The following is an 18,064-nucleotide window of genomic DNA, read 5'->3' as shown; positions in this document are numbered from 1 at the left end:
TATGCCACAAATATTTAATCTTATTTTCAATATTTTTTGGGAAGAAAAATCAGAAGCATTTCACATTCACCTGGGCTACACAAGTGCCTCACCATCTTGCCCAAAAGCTATGTTATTTCCACTCTTCTCTGTTCCTGTGTGGTCCAAAAGGACTTTGATGTTTGTCCAAACACTCTGCATAACATCAGTTTGCTCCCTTATATTGATGATATTGTGTTAATTAAAACGAGTATTCATGAAGTGGCAAGTCTTCTAGATGCCCTGGTAAAGTGCATGCAGGCTGGAGGGTGGGAGATAAAGCCCTCAAAGATTCAGGACTGAGGTTATAGTAAGCCAGTGGTCTAGGGGCATGCCAGAACATCCCCTCCGAAATAAAGAACGTGTTATTTCACCTTGCAACGCCTATCACTATGAAAGAAGAACAGCTCTTGGAAAGCTTTTCTGGATTTTAGAGACAACACAGATCATGTTTGGGAATATGATTCTGATCCATTAATCCTGTAACTCAGAAGGACCTTGATTTTGACTGGTTCCAAAAACAAGAGAGGGCTCTGCAGAGAGTCCAGGACCTGGATCTTATTGCCATGTCAGCCATAGCATGTAGAAGAAACCATGGTTCAAAAGACAGGGCCGGCTACATCATTGTGGGAGCCATGCAAAATGAACATGTGGAACACTTTGTTCAAAAAGCAGAAGAAAATGTATAGCTAGACTAAAGATACTAAAACACAATGCACTTTCCTTAAAAAATATTATATTACTTATAAAATATAATTAGGATAGTGTAGAGCCAGATTGCTGAATAGAAACCTCCAGCAATTATCCCTTTGCATGAACACCAAATTCAACAACTACCCACCCAAGCAAACACCTTCAGAAGAACAAAAAATCAGGTGATTAATCATACTAGCTGTTTTTAATGGCATATCAAGGGAAGAAGCACTGAAGAGGGTAAAAAAGACATTCTTACATTGCCATACCTTCCCTCTCCCCCAGTCATGCTGAGCCAAGTGGAGAGAGAATCTGTGTGCCTGGAGGAAGGAAAGTGAAGCGATCTGGGGGCTTCACATTGAGACTCAGGGCTGCCCTGGCACAGGGGAACACAGCACAGGGCAGAATTCTGCCAGTGCCCACAGAGAGAGCATTTTGACCAGCCCCGACAGAGGGAAATCCTCTGTCATAAAACCTGAGTTCTGGCTAGCCCCACCACTGGCTGACAAAAAGCAGCCTGGGGCCTGGACTAAAGTCATAAGGAAGTTAGGGGACATGTGTGTCAGGATGGCCAGGCAGACTAAGGCGCTGTGCTCTGGAAGTTAGGGGACAAAGACTGCAGTCCTTGGGCAATACCTGTGGCTGTGTTGGCTCAGAGCCAGCAGACTTGGTGTGCACATGACTCAGTGGGATGTCAGCGGTAGTGGCAGGCCAATGTTTGTGTCATACCTCCCTCAATTCCAGGCAGCACAGCTCGGGGAGAGAAGCTTGATCCACTTGGGGAAAGGAAGGGGAAGAATTCAGTGGACAATGTTTTGCAACTTGGGTACCAGCTCAGCCACAGTAAAATAAAGTACCAAGCAGACTCCTGATGCCCCTGAGTCCAGGCCTTAGTTCCTGGATGGCATTTCTGGACCCACCAGGGCCAGAAGGAAAGATGCCACCGTGAAGGGAATGATACAGTCCTGGCAGGATTCACCACCTGCTGACCAAAGACCTCTTTGACTTTCAATAAACATTAGAAGTAGCCAGGCAGCAGTCACTGCTGGCTTGGGTGAGACTTGGCTGGCTAAGGTGGGACCTGGCACTGGTAGCCAAGAGGGAGTGCCCATGTCACTTCTCCCCCAACTCCTGCAGCCCAGCCCAGAGAGTGACAGAAGAGAGTAAGAGATTTGCATGGTAATCCGGGGAATTCTCCTGTATCTTACCCAAGTCCACCAAGGTGGTATCACCAGAATTCTGCAAGAGTCACAGTATTACTGGGCTTAGGGCACCCACAGTGCTGTTATGCCTGCAATGACCAAAGACTTAGACCACAACACTCAATTTCCTTTGAATATTTCCAAAGCCTTCTCAAGAAGTGCAGATTAAACCAAGCCCAGACTGTGAAGATTAAAATAACTATCCAACTCTTCTATGGCTAGACATCAGCAAACATCCAAAACCATCAGGAACATCCAGGAAAACATAACCTCACCAAATGAATTAAATAAGATACTAATGACCAATCCTGGAATGATGGAGATAGGGGAACTTTCAGACAAAGAATTCAAAACAGCTGTTCTGAAGAAGCTCAATGAACTTTAAGACAACACAGAGAAGAAATTCAGAAACCTATCAGAGAAATTTAACAAAGATAATGAAATAATAATAATAATAATTTTAAAAAGCTCAACCAGAAATTCTGGAGCTGAAGAATTCAATTGGCAAACTGAGACATGCATTACAGTCTCTCAATAGCAAAATTGACCAAGCAGAAAAAAAGAATTAATGAGCTTGAAGATAGACTATTTGAAAATACACAATCAAAACAGAAAAAAGAAAAAAGAATAAAAAAGAATGAAGGATGCCTGCAAGATCTAGCAAATAGCCTCAAAAGGACAAATCTAGGAGTTATTGGGGCTGGGCACAGTGGCTCATGCCTATAATCTTAGCACTCTGGGAGGCCAAGGAGGGAGGATTGCTTGAGCTCAGGAGTTCAAGGCTAGCCTGAACAAGAGTGAAACCTGATCTGTACAAAAGATAGAAAACTTAGGCAGGTGTGGTGGCACACGCCTATAGTCCCAGCCACTCAGGAGGCTGAGAAAGGAGGATCACTTGAGCCAATCTCAGGTTGCAGTGAGCTGTGATGATGCCACTGCACTGTACCCTGGGTGAGAGAGCAAGACCCTGTCTCAAAAAAAAAATAAGAAAAACAAAGTAAGATTTATTGGCCTTAAAAAGGAGGTGGAGAGAGACTGGGGTAGAAAGTTTATTCAAAGAAATAATAACAGAAAACTTTCCAAACCCACAGAAAGATATTAATATTCAGTTACAAGAAGATCATACATATCACACCAAGCAGATTTAACCAAAACCAGGCTACCTCAAAGCATTTAATGATAAAACTCCCAAAGGTCATGGATAAAGAATTGGTCCCAAGAAAAGCAAGAAAAAAACATAACATATAAGGGAGCTCCAATACTTCTGGCAGCAGACTTCTTGAGAGACTGACATGACATAGTCAAAGTGATGAAGCAAAAAACCTTAAGCCTAGAATATTATATCCTCTAAAAATATACTTCAAATATGAAGGAGAAATAAAGATTTCCCCAGACAAACAAAAGCTGAGGGATTTAATCAATACCAGACCTGTCCTATAAGAAAAGCTAAAAGGAGTCCTTCAATCTGAAAGAAAAGGATGTTAATGAACAACAATAATAAATCATCTGAAGATATACAACTCACTGGTAACAGTAACCACACAAATAGAGAATTCTCTATTGCTCTAATTGCAGTGTATAAACCACTTACACCTTGAGTGGGAAGAGTAAAAGACATGTCCCCTCGTCATGTAACATGAAAAACAAACAAACAAAAAGAATAAAAGACAAACCTATCAAAAATAACAACAAGTTTTTGAAAGATGGATAGTGTAAAAAGATGTGGTTGGACTGGATGAAACTGGAGACCACTCTTCTAAGTGAATTATCACAAGAATTGAAAATTAGACACCATGGGAACTCACAATTAAATTGGAACCAATTGGCCAGGCGAGGTGGCTCACGCCTGTATCCTAGCACTCTGGAAGGCCAAGGCGGGCGGGTTGCTCGAGGCCAGGAGTTCAAAACCAGCCTGAGTAAGAGTGAGACCCCGTTTCTACTATAAATAGAAAGAAATTAATTGGTCAACTAATATATATAGAAAAAATTAGCCAGGCATGGTGGCGCATGCCTGTAGTCCCAGCTACTCGGGAGGCTGAGGCAGCAGGGTTGCTTGAGCCCAGGAGTCTGAGGTTGCTGTGAGCTAGGCTGACACCATGGCACTCACTCTAGCCTGGGGAACAAAGCGAAACTCTGTCTCAAAAATAAATAAATAAATAAATAAATAAATAAATTGGAACCAATTGATCAACACTCATGTGCATAAATGGTAGTAAAACTTAATGGAAATCAAGTAGGTGGTGGGGAGGGGATGGGTAAATTCACACCTAACAGGTACAATGCATGCTATCTGGGTAATGGACACACATATAACTTTGGCTCAAGCTGTACAAAAGCAATTCATGTAAACAAAATGTTTATACCCCTACAGTATTCTGAAATAGAGCCATTGACACATAGTCCCAATAATGCTGTTAATTACAGCTTTCACCCCACACTACATTTGTTGAAGGGTGGGAGATCCCAGCACCTCTCACTGTGATTTTTCATGAAGGGTATGGAGGGTGTGGATAGAATGGTTCAGTACTTCCCCCCATCTATCTGTACCAGGTTTCCTCTCTCCACTCTTCCTTCCCCATTAGGAAGAGCTTGCTCCTAGCAGGATTGCTAAGGGCAAGGAATATTTTGCTCCTGGGCAAAATTATCATTCCACAAGTCTGATGTCCCCCCTGAACTACTCACCCCAGCTATAAGCCTGATGACCCACCTGTTAAATAGCTGATCTCCAGTCTGTGATTTTACTTGTCTACAGCAGCCTTGTTTAGCAACTCCATTGGAGGAGTGAGCAGCAGGGCCAAAATCAAATAGTCTTGTGTCCCTGGATATAATATTACCAAGAACCTGCCACTACTCCTCCCAAGAAAATCAGTAAATATTTGTTGAGTTGAATAAATTTTTTAAATAAATAAATTGCAAACACTTAAACTCGGTAGTTGAGAACATAAACCTTTGTATTAAATATATATTAGTCTCCCTACCTGAAAATACTTCTAACCCACCCTGTTACACCCCCACCTCTCATCTGCCTAAATACTAAACTAGGTTAAGCTCCCCCAATGTGCTATCCCAAAGCACCCTGAGTCATCTTCATCTCACATATAAAAATAGACAGTAATCACTAGTTATCAGACAGTGAGGGCCAGGACAGCAAGACAGTCTCTTTCTCTCTTCCCCCTTATCTCCCCACTCCCAAATTTTATTGATAACAGCAGTGGTAAAGAATAATTTCATTCTGATTATAATTCTGTACAGATCACTGTATCATACCAAATTCAAACACGTTTAGTAAGTTTGTGTTCTTCTGAGAGCTTTCACAAGCACCATCTTAGAGTTATTATGTCATATTTTCTATAGAAAAACCATTCAGGTGCAACTGGTTCAAGCCAAATTAAACCTGGTCTCCTTCTGCATAAGGAAGAAACAAACACACACTTCATTTGGCTTTTCGGCACGCATTTATCTCAAATAAATAAGTCATTTCAGTGAAGAGTTTGGGTAACTTTGACAGCTACCCTTTAATAGCTACATGATAAAAGAACTTCCAGGCCAGGTGCGGTGGCTCACACCTATAATCCTAGCACTCTGGGAGGCCAAGGCGGACGGATTGCTCAAGGTCAGGAATTCGAAACCAGCCTGAGCAAGAGTGAGACCCCCGTCTCTACTATAAATAGAAAGAAATTAATTAGTCAACTAATATACATAGAAAAAATTAGCCAGGCATGGTGGTGCGTTCCTGTAGTCTAGCTACTTGGGAGGCTGAGGCAGCAGGGTTGCTTGAGCCCAGGAGTTTGAGGTTGCTGTGAGCTGGGCTGACGCCATGGCACTCACTCTAGCCTGGGCAACAAAGCTAGACTCTGTCTAAAAAAAAAAAAAAACTTCCAAAGGACCAAATCACACAACAGTGAATAAACATGCTTTAGAGAACCTGCTGCATTCGACATCTTTTGGGGAACAAAAAAAACCCCTATATTCCTAAAATGCTAAGTAAACTGACTTAATATACCCACATTTCTTAATTCTGGGACATCTTTTAAGTAGACTCTACCAAGAAAATACAAATACATAAAGCTTTAAGTAATGAATAATTGTGGTGAAATTAGCATAGTTCAGATTCTACAACCTGCTTCGTTGGTTATTAATGTGGGTATTTGGAATCCTCGACGGGTCTTAAAAAAGCAGCTTCCCAGTCTCAACAATAGTTGTGCCCTGCTTGCCAGCATAGTCTTTCAGTTTGCCCTTTTCTTTGGTGCCAAAAGTCTCCTGAGAAGAGTAAGGCTGAGTTCTGGGTTTCAAAAGCTTGTTACTTAAGTTCCAGCAACTGCAGTCTTTGACGACCATTCATTTCCATGAGTTTCACAGTCCTGCCACAGGAATTTCAGCAAGACTAAATAAATGGGAATAAGCATTAAGAGCTAGTTCGGCTTGCTCTGGGCTGTCCCATGTGGAGTAAGACCATGATTACTTTTCAAAATGACACTCTCGATTCACCCACATCTACTCGCCAGCCTTTGCAAATTTCAATTTTCACAGAAGAAGCAATTAAAAAAGCTAGTGTTCATTTTAGCACACGTCTGTTTCCAGACTTTACTTTGGAAATATTCATTGTTGTATGTGTTTGCTAGGGCTGCCATAACAAAATACAAGTTTGAGGGAACACTCTTCAGTTGGTAACAGCTGTGTTCAAGGTGAACCTCAAAAGGCTAGGTAACCTCTCAGCTGGCCAAGATGCGATCACTCCCACTTCACATTTTTGAAGATCACAGAAGGTCATCATGTTTTTGGTCAAAGTCCTGTGCCTTCCAATATATTTTTTAAATCAACCAGTATTCAGGAATGATTTTAGAATTTTTTTTCTCACTTTTTTTCCTGCTTTATTTACCAACTTTACCAAAGTCCTCGGAATCCAAGTCCTCCCTGTTTAACATCTGTATTCTCCAGTCTTTGTGAGCATCTCTCTACTACCTTAAGATACGCACGAGACAGATCAGAGATCTTATCAAGGAAAGGTTTATAGACGTTGTTATACTTTCTCTCCAGGGTCTGAAATTTCTTTTCAAATTGGGGTCCCATTTTTTTTTAATAGAGTATTTTTAGAGCAGTTTCAGGTTCAGAGAAGAATTGAGCAGAAGGAACAGAGATTTCCCACATACTCCCTATCCCAAGACATGCACGATCTCCCCTATTGTCAACATGCCCCCACCAGAGTGGTGCATTTGTCACAGTTGATGAACCTACATTGACATGTCATTATCACCCAGCGTCCATAGTTTACATGAGGGTTCATTCTTCGCATTGCACATTCTATAGGTCTGGACAAATGTATAATGACTCACATCCACCATTATAGTATCATACCCAGTATTTTCACTGCCCTGAAAATTTGGGCTTCTATTTTATCCTATTGCTGCTGAATCTTCCGGAGGGCATTGATATAAACCAAAGCAGGCTAGGCAGGCTTGCAATTGAGTCAAATTTTGCCAGAGTCCTCGGAGATTTTGGCCTCCTCTCTGCGGGAGTTGAAGGCATTTGCATCTTTGGACTCACTGAACAATGAGTATCTTCACCATCATAGTTGCCATGGTGTTCTCTTCAGGTCCTGAAAATCCCTTGTTAGCAAGTCTGTTGTGCTAGAAGGAAAACGGCCACGTTTATTGTGGCAACCATGGGAACGAGCAAGTTTAAGGTGGCTGCTCAGTGCCTGGAGCAGGAGAGGAAAGACCAGCTCGGTTCTCCCATGAGCCCACACGGTACTTGTGTCTGGGGCCTTCCACGAGCATTTATTTCTCTTTTGGTCAAAAGCTTATCATTTGTTCATTCATTCAGCAGAAAAGTATTAAGTACCCACTGTGTGCCAGGCATGGTGCTGGTGCTGGGACCTGCCTGTTAAAGACATGCAGGACTGGTTTTCTCAGCTGCCCTTGCTACCCAGACCACTGGGGAAGCGCGGCCAAGGCAAGTGACCTTGGCCAAGTCAGGAAAGCGCTTTATGTCTATGTTTTCTCATCTGTAAAACAGGGTAATAATAGAACTGATTGCACAGCGTTGGGTGAGGATTAAAAGGGGGTGTGTATGAAAATATTAATACTTAGCTCCTGACCTGCAGAGAGTGCTGTATTGGCAGAGGGTGTTTAGACAGCTGGCCAACAACTCTAGTAGTGATAACAATAATACTAGCAACCAACACTCACACAGTGCTAATTTACTACATGCCTGGCACCGTTCTGCGTTTTTCATGCACATTAACTCACTGCATCATGAGCAGTTACGACTCCTACATGAACACAAGGTGATGCAACCCAGACAAGGTAAGTGGCTTGCCCAGGGCCACACAGCCAGCAAGTGCAAAAGGCAAGACTCAGGCCAGCCTGTGGCCCCAGAATCCATGCTCTTGGCCACAGGTTTGGGCTGGCCCCATTGCCCTTGCTTATTTCCCCAAAGCTGAGGATCTTGTTCAATTTGATCAGATGCTCAATGGGTCATGGCTGGTCAGAGTACAGCCCTGTGACAGGCACAAAGACAAATGGATAAAGTCACTGTGCTCGAGAGAGACATAACAACAAATGTATCTGAAACTGGAACAAAGCAAGGCCTCAAGAAGACGTGAGCGAAGGTACAGGATCCAAAAGCTTTGTTGAGAATGGGGAAATGAGAGAAGGTGCGTGGAGAGGGTGAAGGGGTCCCTTGGGACATAGGACTGGTCAGGTAGTTTGGGGCAAAAGTTAAAAATTGTGACTCGTAGATTGAAAAAACATGGATTTTATGTTGCCAGTGGTAGGAAGCCATTGACGGTTTTGAGTGAGAAGGCGAGGCTCTCAGGATGGCTTAGGATGATTGCTTGGGCAGCAGTGCAGAATTTAGGCTGGAGGTGGAAACAGCAGAAGCAGCAAGTCCAGTTAGGAGGCAATGTTATGTTTAAAACCAGCAACTGAGGCCAGGCACGGTGGCTCACACCTGTAATCTTAGCACTCTGGGAGGCCGAGGCAGGTGGATTGCTCAAGGTCAGGAGTTTGAAACCAGCCTGAGCAAGAGTGAGACCCCGTCTCTACTAAAAATACAAAGAAATTAATTGGCCAACTAAAATATATAGAAAAAATTAGCTGGGCATGGTGGCACATGCCTGTAATCCCAGCTACTCTGGAGGCTGAGGCAGGAGGATTGCTTGAGCCCAGGAGTTTGAGGTTGGTGTGAGCTAGGCTGATGCCATGGCACTCACTCTAGCCCGGGCAACAGAGTGAGACTCTGTCTCAAAAACAAAACAAAACAAAAAAAAAACCAGCAACTGAAATTATAAACAGGCTAGAAACTGTGGTTAAGTAGTTCTGCTCTGAGTTGCAGTCCTGAAGTCACACATAGCCCTAATGTGTTTAAAAATACCAACATGTACATAAATATGCCTAGAAAAAAGTCTGATTTTCTGCATGTAGTGTGACAGATGATATTTATTGCTTTCTTAATTTTTTTGCCTTGTGTAAATTTTGTTTCAAGGAAGCAGGTATTATTACTTTTATATTCAGAAAAAAAAGTAGAGTTATTTTTATTTTTAAAAAATAAAGCCTCTTCTTTTCCACAGAACTCAAGATGGCATCACCGAATTGAGTCACAGGTCCCTGTGCTGCAAGTGGTTGCATGAGTCTCCTCGTAACCCAGGCAACCCAAAGGCAGTGGACACCGTGTTCTCCAAGCCTGACCCGAGAGCCGGATGGCCCCGAGACAAAATGCCAATTGGAAGCTGGTTGAATCCTTTTCCTTTCCTGGCACCCCAAAGTCTTATACCACTTTCATCTTCCTTCTCTTCTCCCCTCGCACACACTAGTAATATTACACAGTGCAAGTGTTCTATGGAAGTATAATATAAATACAGAAAAGTATGGCACACGATTCTTCTGATCTTCTCTTGAACCCTTCTTGACCTCGTCTAACAAAAGACAATTAAAGACTCAACCCGCCCTGTATTTTCTTCTCTGAAACTGAGTTCATTCCCATATGGAATGTCCATTCTACCCAGGCAGGGCTGGGCCAGGGCTACAAAGATGGGTACATCTTCAGAGAAGCTGAAGTTCCAGAATAAAGTCAGGGAGGGACTCAAACAATGATGAGACTGTGGCGATGGACTGTGTCAGGGGAATTCCTTGCTTCTTTGCTGGGGAAGGGCAACAGAAGGATCCAGTGAGGAGGTTATGCTGAAAGTTAGTCTTAGAGTCTGCCAAGAGGATGGCAGAGCAGGAAGGGAAACACGGCAGAGAGGCCATCATCTTCAAAGACCCTGAGGAGGGAGAAAGTAGGGCACAGCTGGGTTATCGCAAGCAACTGAGTTTGATGGTGCCCGGCTAGGTATAGCTTCTCTAGGAAGCTGATACCACTTTCACTTTCACGATACAGCACAGTGACCACACCAAAGGAACATTCTACCACATGCCAGGTCTTCATGGATTTCATTCCTCTGCAGTCTCATTTCCTATAGTCTTGTTTTCTTAACCGTTGTGACCCTGACCTGGTTCCCAACCCCTGCTCCACCCCTGTGCAGGCAGTTGTCCTATCACTCCCATCCCAGGGCATCTTGTTTGGAGGGAGGAATCCACTGTTCTGCCAGGTGCCTAGGCTTGTGCTGGGGAAGGAAACCAGAAGGCGTGACAACTATAACTCAATAGGCCGGGTGCCATGGCTTACGCCTGTAATCCTAGCACTCTGGGAGGCCGAGGAGGGCGGATTGCTCTAGGTCAGGAGTTCGAAACCAGCCTGAGCAAGAGCGAGACCCCTGTCTCTACTATAAATACAAAGAAATTAATTGGCCAACTAATATATATATAGAAAAAATTAGCCGGGCATGGTGGTGCATGCCTGTAGTCCCAGCTACTCGGGAGGCTGAGGCAGTAGGATTGCTTGAGCCCAGGAGTTTGAGGTTGCTGTGAGCTAGGCTGACGCCACGGCATTCACTCTAGCCTGGGCAACAAAGTGAGACTCTGTCTCAAAAAAAAAAACTCAATAAATTCTGGCCATGGCCATGGTAGTAGTGATGATGATGAAGGTGATCAATCGCGATGGTTAAGTAGCCTCTCCTGCCAGCGCCGAGACAATCCCTGGGCTGAGCACCATGGGCTAGGCAGACCCCGTGTGTAGACACCACCGGAAGGACTTATAGTGGGAGATGAGGAGGAACCGGAATAGATAAAAACAGAAGGCAGAGGGAACTCGTTAGGAAGTGGCTGTATCATTTCCAATGAGAGAGACCAAGGCCTGCCCGGGGCAGTGTCTGAGATGACCTCTAGATATTCACAAAGTTGAGTTGCAAATATATACAATGAAAGCTGCACAGTTTCGCAATTTTACAGTAAACATTCGATCAAATGTCCACAAGAATCTGAGTAGTTGCGCTGGGAAGAGGGCCTCACCAGAGATAGGGATCGTCTGGTACAGAAGAGCTCCGGCCGGGCACAGTGGCCTGCACCTGTAGTCCCAGAAACTCAGCAGGCTGACGGAGGATCGCTTGAGCCCAGCATTCAAGACTAGCCTGGGCAACATAGTGAGACTCCATCTCAAGAAGATAAATAGAAAGAGCTCCTCTCTCAGAACCGCAGGTGTGAGTAGCACTGCCTCAGGCTGCCTGGGCCATTCTCTTTTCCTCTACAGAGATTATAGGGACCCACAGGAAGGTAAAGCACTCCCACTGCCACTTGCTAGCCCTGGGGCATCAAAAGCAGTGGGCTGTCCTGCCTGACAACCCACACTTGCTTTAGGATACACAAGAAATAAATTCTCACCAAGATTTATTGTTAAAAAAAAAAAAAAAAAAAAAACAAGAAATAAAGAGACCAGTCTGTGTCAAGCTTTTGGTGTTGTTTTTCTCTTCTGGAAATGTTTTGTGTTGGGCCAAGTTGCTACACATATATGGTGTATAATTTTCTGATTATAGAAGTAGTGCATGCTCATTGGAGGGAAAATTTGGAAAATGCAAAAAAGTCAAAATTCACAAATAGGATCATTGGCTGGAAGTGGTGGCTCACACCTGTACTCCTAGCTCTCTGGGAGGCTGAGGCAAGAGGATCACTCAAGGTCAGGAGTTCGAAACCAGCCTGAGCAAGAGCAAGGCTCCATCTCTACTAAAAATAGAAAGAAATTACTTGGCCAACTAAAAATATATAGAAAAAATTAGCCAGGCATGGTGGCGCATGTTTGTAGTCCCAGCTACTTGGGAGGCTGAGGCAGGAGGATTGCTTGAGCCCAGGAGTTTGAGGTTGCTGTGAGCTAGGCTGACACCACGGCACTCACTCTAGCCTGGGCAACAAAGCGAGACTCTGTCTCAAAAAAAATAGGATCATTGATAAGACCACTATCTAGAGATACTTGCTCTGCCTTTTGATTTATTTCCTTTCCTTTCATTCATTTACAATATATGTATAACATACAAACACACATTCATAATATAATTTCTTATATTTGTATTTTATTTTAGAAATTTGGATCATACGATAAACAGTTTTATATCTTATCTATTACATGTATCATTGACATTTTCCTATGTATAAATGTTTTTTGAAAACATATCTTTTTAATTTACATACAATGAGATTTACTCTTTTTGATGTACAGGCTCACAAGTGTTGACAAACACATAGATTCAGGTAACCACCACCACAATCAAGATGCAGAACAGTTTCCTCACTCCCCAAAATTCCCTCTCACTGCCCTCTGTAGTTAGCCCTGCCCCTAGTCCTAACAGTCCCCCAACCACTGATCTGTTCTCCATTCTTACAATGTTGCCTTTTCCAGAAGGTCATCTAAATAGAATCACATGGTATGCTGCCTTTTGGACTGGCTTCTCTTACTTGGCATAATGCATTTGAGTTTCATCCATGTTGTTGCCTTTATCAATGATAGTTACTTTTTATTGCTCAGTAGTATTCCATGGTATAGATTTACTACAGTTAGTTTATCCTTTCACTAGTTGAAGGACACTTGAGTTGGCAAACATGATTTTTACTTCTTGAATGATATTCCATGCTACAAACATACTAAGCCTTACATTAACAGTTCCAAACAGTTTCAGTAAATATGTAAATATTATTGGACATTTTGAGTTTTCCCTCAATAACCATTAAATGAAGATCTTTATACATAAATCTTTGCATATCAAATATATATGTGTACATTTATATAATGTTCCAAATATCTTAACCTGTCAAGAAGCATGGAGCGTGCCCTCCTGGGAAATAGGAAAATCTAGACGATATATAGTTCTATTAGAATTTTCTAAAAATGTTTGTTTATATAACAAGCAGTCTGGATTTCAATGATTTGCGCCAGTATAAAAATAAAAAAATAATTAACTTCTTTAATTCTTTTTTTTTTTTTCAGACAAGGTCTTGCTCTGTTGCCCAGGCTAGAGTGCAGTGACAACCTTCAACTCCTGGGCTCAAGTGATCCTTCTGCCTTAGTCTCTCAAGTAGCTGGGACTACACACAGGTGCATGCCTCCATGCCCAGCTAATCTTTTCTTTCTTTCCTTTCTTTCCTCCCTCCCTCCCTCCCTCCCTCCCTCCCTCCCTCCCTCCCTCCCTCCCTCCCTCCCTCCCTCCCTCCTTTCTTTCTTTCTTTCTTTCTTTCTTTCTTTCTTTCTTTCTTTCTTTCTTTCTTTCTTTCTTTCTTTCTCTTTTTTTGTAGAGACAGGTTCTCACTCTTGCTCAGGCTAGTCTTCACCTCCTGGGCTTAAGCAATCCTCCTGCCTCAGCCTCCCAAACTGCTAGGCTTACAGGCGTAAGCCACCATGCTCAGCCAACTTCTTTAATTCTAATGCAGAAGTGTTTTTGTTGTTGTTTTCCTGAGACAGAGTCTCGCTTTGTTGCCCAGGCTAGAGTGAGTGCCATGGCATCCCTAGCTCATAGCAACCTCAAACTCCTGGGCTCAGGCGATCCTCCTGCCTCAGCCTCCCAAGTAGCTGGGACTACAGGCATGCGTCACCATGCCCGGCTAACTTTTTCTATATATATTAGTTGGCCAATTAATTTCTTTCTACTTATAGTAGAGACGGGGTCTCACTCTTGCTCAGGCTGTTTCGAACTCCTGACCTCAAGCAATCCTCCCGCCTCAGCCTCCCAGAGTGCTAGGATTACAGGCTTGAGCCACCGCGCCTGGCCTAATGCAGAAGTTTTAACCTGCTAAATAGGAATAGATTAATTTCGTGTTTCTGAAATACCATGTCAGGACACTGTTTTCACAGAAATAAAGCTTTTTGGGCAACGGGATTACTTGGTATATACAGAACAGAAATGACAACTGGGCAAAGGCAGTTTGCGGGGCAGGAGGCTAGTTAGATCAACACAGCTGAGTTCATAGTTTCATTTGCGTTCCTGAAGCTAGAGCCAGTAAGAGGGGAATGATATGGCTCACACTTTGTTTTGCATAATAAGATGGAGCTTCTCTGTGAGTAGACACCGCTGCCCTGTAAATTAAAAAGGAAATAGAGAAAATGTCAGTATTGGTGAATGGCACCTACATTCAAGAAAATATACATGCACACTGGAGAGATCTACATACTAAAGAAAGTTGGAAAGAGGAAAGTCTTTTAGTCTCCCCATTCACACTTTCCTTAGGGAATCATCTTCGGTGGTTTGAATTGGCCTTCCAGGAATGTGATACACACATGCACATACCCTTTTATCTAAGCACAAGTGGAACCTGCAGCTTGCTGTTTTCACCTAACACCATCTCTCGGACATACTTCCATATTACTACACATGAAGGTAATTCATTCTTCCTCATGGATGAATTCTTATTGTGTGGGTGTACCGCAGCGTTAGCCAAGTTCTCTATTGATGTATATTACATCACCAGAGTTTAACTGGTGAAGAAAATCTGTCCTGACATAAAGACAATGAGAGAGGGCCTGGCCAAATTATGGACCCGGTTCATAGCAAATAGTGTCTGACCCCTGGATTTTTAAAACAGAAATTACTGAATTCTTTTAAATTAACCAAAAGATGAATTTTTAAAATTATGAAACCATCTAATATTGGCTTGGAAATATACTCCAGGGCTCTGGACTAGTGGTGGGGTCCTTAAAAGTTCCTGGCTCTATTGGAAGGCTGGTCACCCTTTCTTTTTTGCTTCAGGATCTCATCCACAAGCTTGTGTTTGGGCTCCTCCTGCTGGACATTTTCTATAATTGCACTTCTTTTTCTTTTTTTTTTTTTTAGACAGTCTCGCTCTGTTTCCAGGGCTAGAGTGCCATGGTGCCAGCCTAGCTCACAGCAACCTCAAACTCCTGGGCTCAAGCAATGCTCCTGCCTCAGCCTGCCGAGTAGCTGGGACTACAGGCACGCGCCACCATGCCCGGCTAACTTTTTCTATATATTTTTAGTTGTCTGATTAATTTCTTTCTATTTTTGGTAGAGATGGGGCCTCGCTCTCACTCAGGCTGGTCTAGAACTCCTGAGCTCAAACGATCCTCCCGCCTTGGCCTCCCAGAGTGCTAGGATTACAGGCGTGAGCCACAATGCCCAGCCTACAACTGAACTTCTGATGTAGTTAATGTCTCAGACTTGATTCATTCAAAATTAAAAATTATCTTTGCTTTTAAATAATTACCTAATTAATATAAAGATACATTTATTTTTATTTTTAAGAAAATAAAATAACACAGAACTACATACAAAGTCTCCCTTTATCTTTTTCCAGTTCCTACTCTCTTTCCTAGAAGAAACCACAGTTAACAGTTTGGAGTTTATCTTCTCAGACCTATTTCTATCATTTTCATCCATTATCATGCACAAATAGAAACATGCTGTTTTGTTTTCCTTTGCTTAATAATTCTGGGTTCATCTTCTCTGTATTGGTTTGCCACATTTTAGCTTAACAAGCTTTTCTTGTCAATGCGAGGCTGTATGTGAGGGCAATTTTTATGTACTACTTGCAGTTACTTTGGTTTTAATAAAAAAAAAAAAACCCTAATTTTCCTATATACTCCTCTACTTAATTTATGAATCATATTGTTCTATTTAAAACTTTAGTGCCTAGCACTCTGGGAGGCCGAGGAGGGAGGATTGCTCGAGGTCAGGAGTTCGAAACCAGCCTGAGCAAGAGTGAGACCCCGTCTCTACTAAAAATAGAATGAAATTAATTGACCAACTAAAAAGATATAGAAAAAATTAGCCGGGCATGGTGGCACGTGCCTGTAGTCCCAGCTACTCGGGAAGCTGAGGCAGAGGAATCACTTGAGCCCAGGAGTTGGAGGTTGCTGTGAGCTAGGCTGATGCCACGGCACTCTAGCCCGGGCAATAGAGTGAGAATCTGTCTCAAAAAAAAAAAAAAAAAAAAAAAAAAGAACTACAAACCCCTTACTTGCTGCTATGATGTGGACCCCAGCAACATTTTGAGGCCATGTGACATGGAAAGGAAGAACGGGACTCTACACACAGACAAACCTGGCGTTATTTCTGGCTCTAACCACTCCTAAGTGACTTTGAGTGATTGTTTAATCTCTCTGCACCTCAGCATCAATGAGGAGGATCAACCTGCCCACCTTCTGGGCATGTGGTTGGAATGACTCCAGAGTGCTGGCTGGAAGTCTGAGAATAGGTGAGGTGAGCCACCCTCATTCACTTTACTCTTTCTCCAGCAGGGGCACTAAACTGAGGTGCTGGTGCCAGGGTGACACCATTTGCCTATTTGGGGAATGGTGGTGTAGGGTGCAATGAGGTTTACAAAAAGGAATTTTATATGATCTGTGCCTGTATACGTGTACAGTTTAGTTAATGAGACAAGGAGTCAAACCTTACAGACCTAAGTAACACTGTGACACCACAGATGTTTCCCTATCCCGGCCTTATGAAAGTCCAGGCTCATTAGAAAGTCTATCTCATTAAATCCTCTTAACATCCTTATTCCCCTTTTTCACACCTATAAGTGAGCCACAGTTGGTTTACTTCTCTTGCAATCAAAATCTGGAACTTATGCATATGCTTCCACTGTGCACTTCTCTGAGGTTCTTGTAGGACAGCTGTCATTCCTTCTAGCTGCCCAGCACCTTTGAAAATGATTCATCTTAAATCTATGCCTCCCAGGGTAGAAGCGAGTCATTTGTTCCTTCATTTATCCATTCCTAAGTGTCTACCAGGTTTCAAGCTTCACTCTAGGTTTTCAGAATGCATCTATCAGTGGACAAAACAAGTCAAAGGCCCTGCCCTCCTGGAGCTCATGTTCTAACAGATGGGAGACAGGCAATTAAGAATTAACTTCATAAGTCAGTCCAAAGATGATAAACACCATAAAAGAGAAAAACAGAGCATCATGAGGGGTTTTTGGAGAGCCAGAGTTGTACAATGGAGGCAGTCATTTTAAATATTGAGGTCAAGGTAGCCTCATGAAAGCTCTGTAGATAAGAAAACTGCCAATTTCAGGTCATATGACCTCAACTGCAGAGCTCTTGCCCTTGAAAAAAGGTGAATGTCCACAAGCTTATGGGCAGAAAAGCATACAACATCTTTAGGGAAGGAGATCAAAACTGGCCTGAAATGAACGTTCCCAGTGAGAAGCAGCGGGTGATGTGTTTGGAAAGAGTAAGAAGAACATGGAAGGCCAGGCCAGAAGTCTGAACTTGTTGGTAGGGAAACTTGAAGGTTTTTGAGCAGCAGGGATGTAAAGGTGGACTTCATTTTCAGGTGAGGAAAGGAAATATCCACACCTATATTCTTTATCTTCTGTCAGAGGACTCATAAAAATGCATGCCAAATTCACAGGGAATGAATGGCAGAGTGTGGAAAGAGGACTTAAATCCAACACTGAACCCTGGGGTGCTGGCTCCTAGTACACATGCTAGAGATAATGGGGTCTGTTGTCTCGATTTCCAGCAAAAAGAGCATAACACCTGCTGAAGTGAATTCTGATAACCTCACAAGCTCCTTAAGGTTCTGGTTCTGCCTACACTACCTAGATGGTCTTGGTTGAGTCCTTGATTAATTTCTCTGAGCCAGAGTTTCTTTGCCACTGAAAGGAAGATAATAGAATCTACTCACACTAGTTCAGAGACAGGTTTGGCTCCTGTCAAAATGTCCCCAAACCATAGTGGCTTAGAAAAGATAGATATTTATTTCTCTCTCTGTAACTGTCCAAGGCTTACAGAATGACTCCTTGGTATGGAGAACCCGACCTCCTTCTATT

At 42.9% G+C, this 18,064-nt stretch overlaps 1 protein-coding gene across 1 annotated transcript in view; it reads right to left on the bottom strand.

Moving 5' to 3' along the window:
* Nucleotides 1–13,708: 13,708 nt before the first annotated feature.
* Nucleotides 13,709–18,064, bottom strand: part of BST1 (bone marrow stromal cell antigen 1) — a 29,498-nt gene continuing 25,142 nt past the window's right edge. Inside the window, exon 9 of the mRNA XM_012737555.3 lies at nucleotides 13,709–14,348. Coding sequence (XP_012593009.1) covers nucleotides 14,237–14,348 — 112 coding nt within the window. The 3' untranslated portion in view covers nucleotides 13,709–14,236. The remainder of the gene's footprint in view (nucleotides 14,349–18,064) is intronic.

Source organism: Microcebus murinus, chromosome 3, assembly GCF_040939455.1.
Source record: "Microcebus murinus isolate Inina chromosome 3, M.murinus_Inina_mat1.0, whole genome shotgun sequence".
NCBI lineage: Eukaryota > Metazoa > Chordata > Mammalia > Primates > Cheirogaleidae > Microcebus > Microcebus murinus.
Note: the sequence above shows the minus strand (reverse complement) of the source record. Positions and strands in the feature narration are given on the sequence as shown.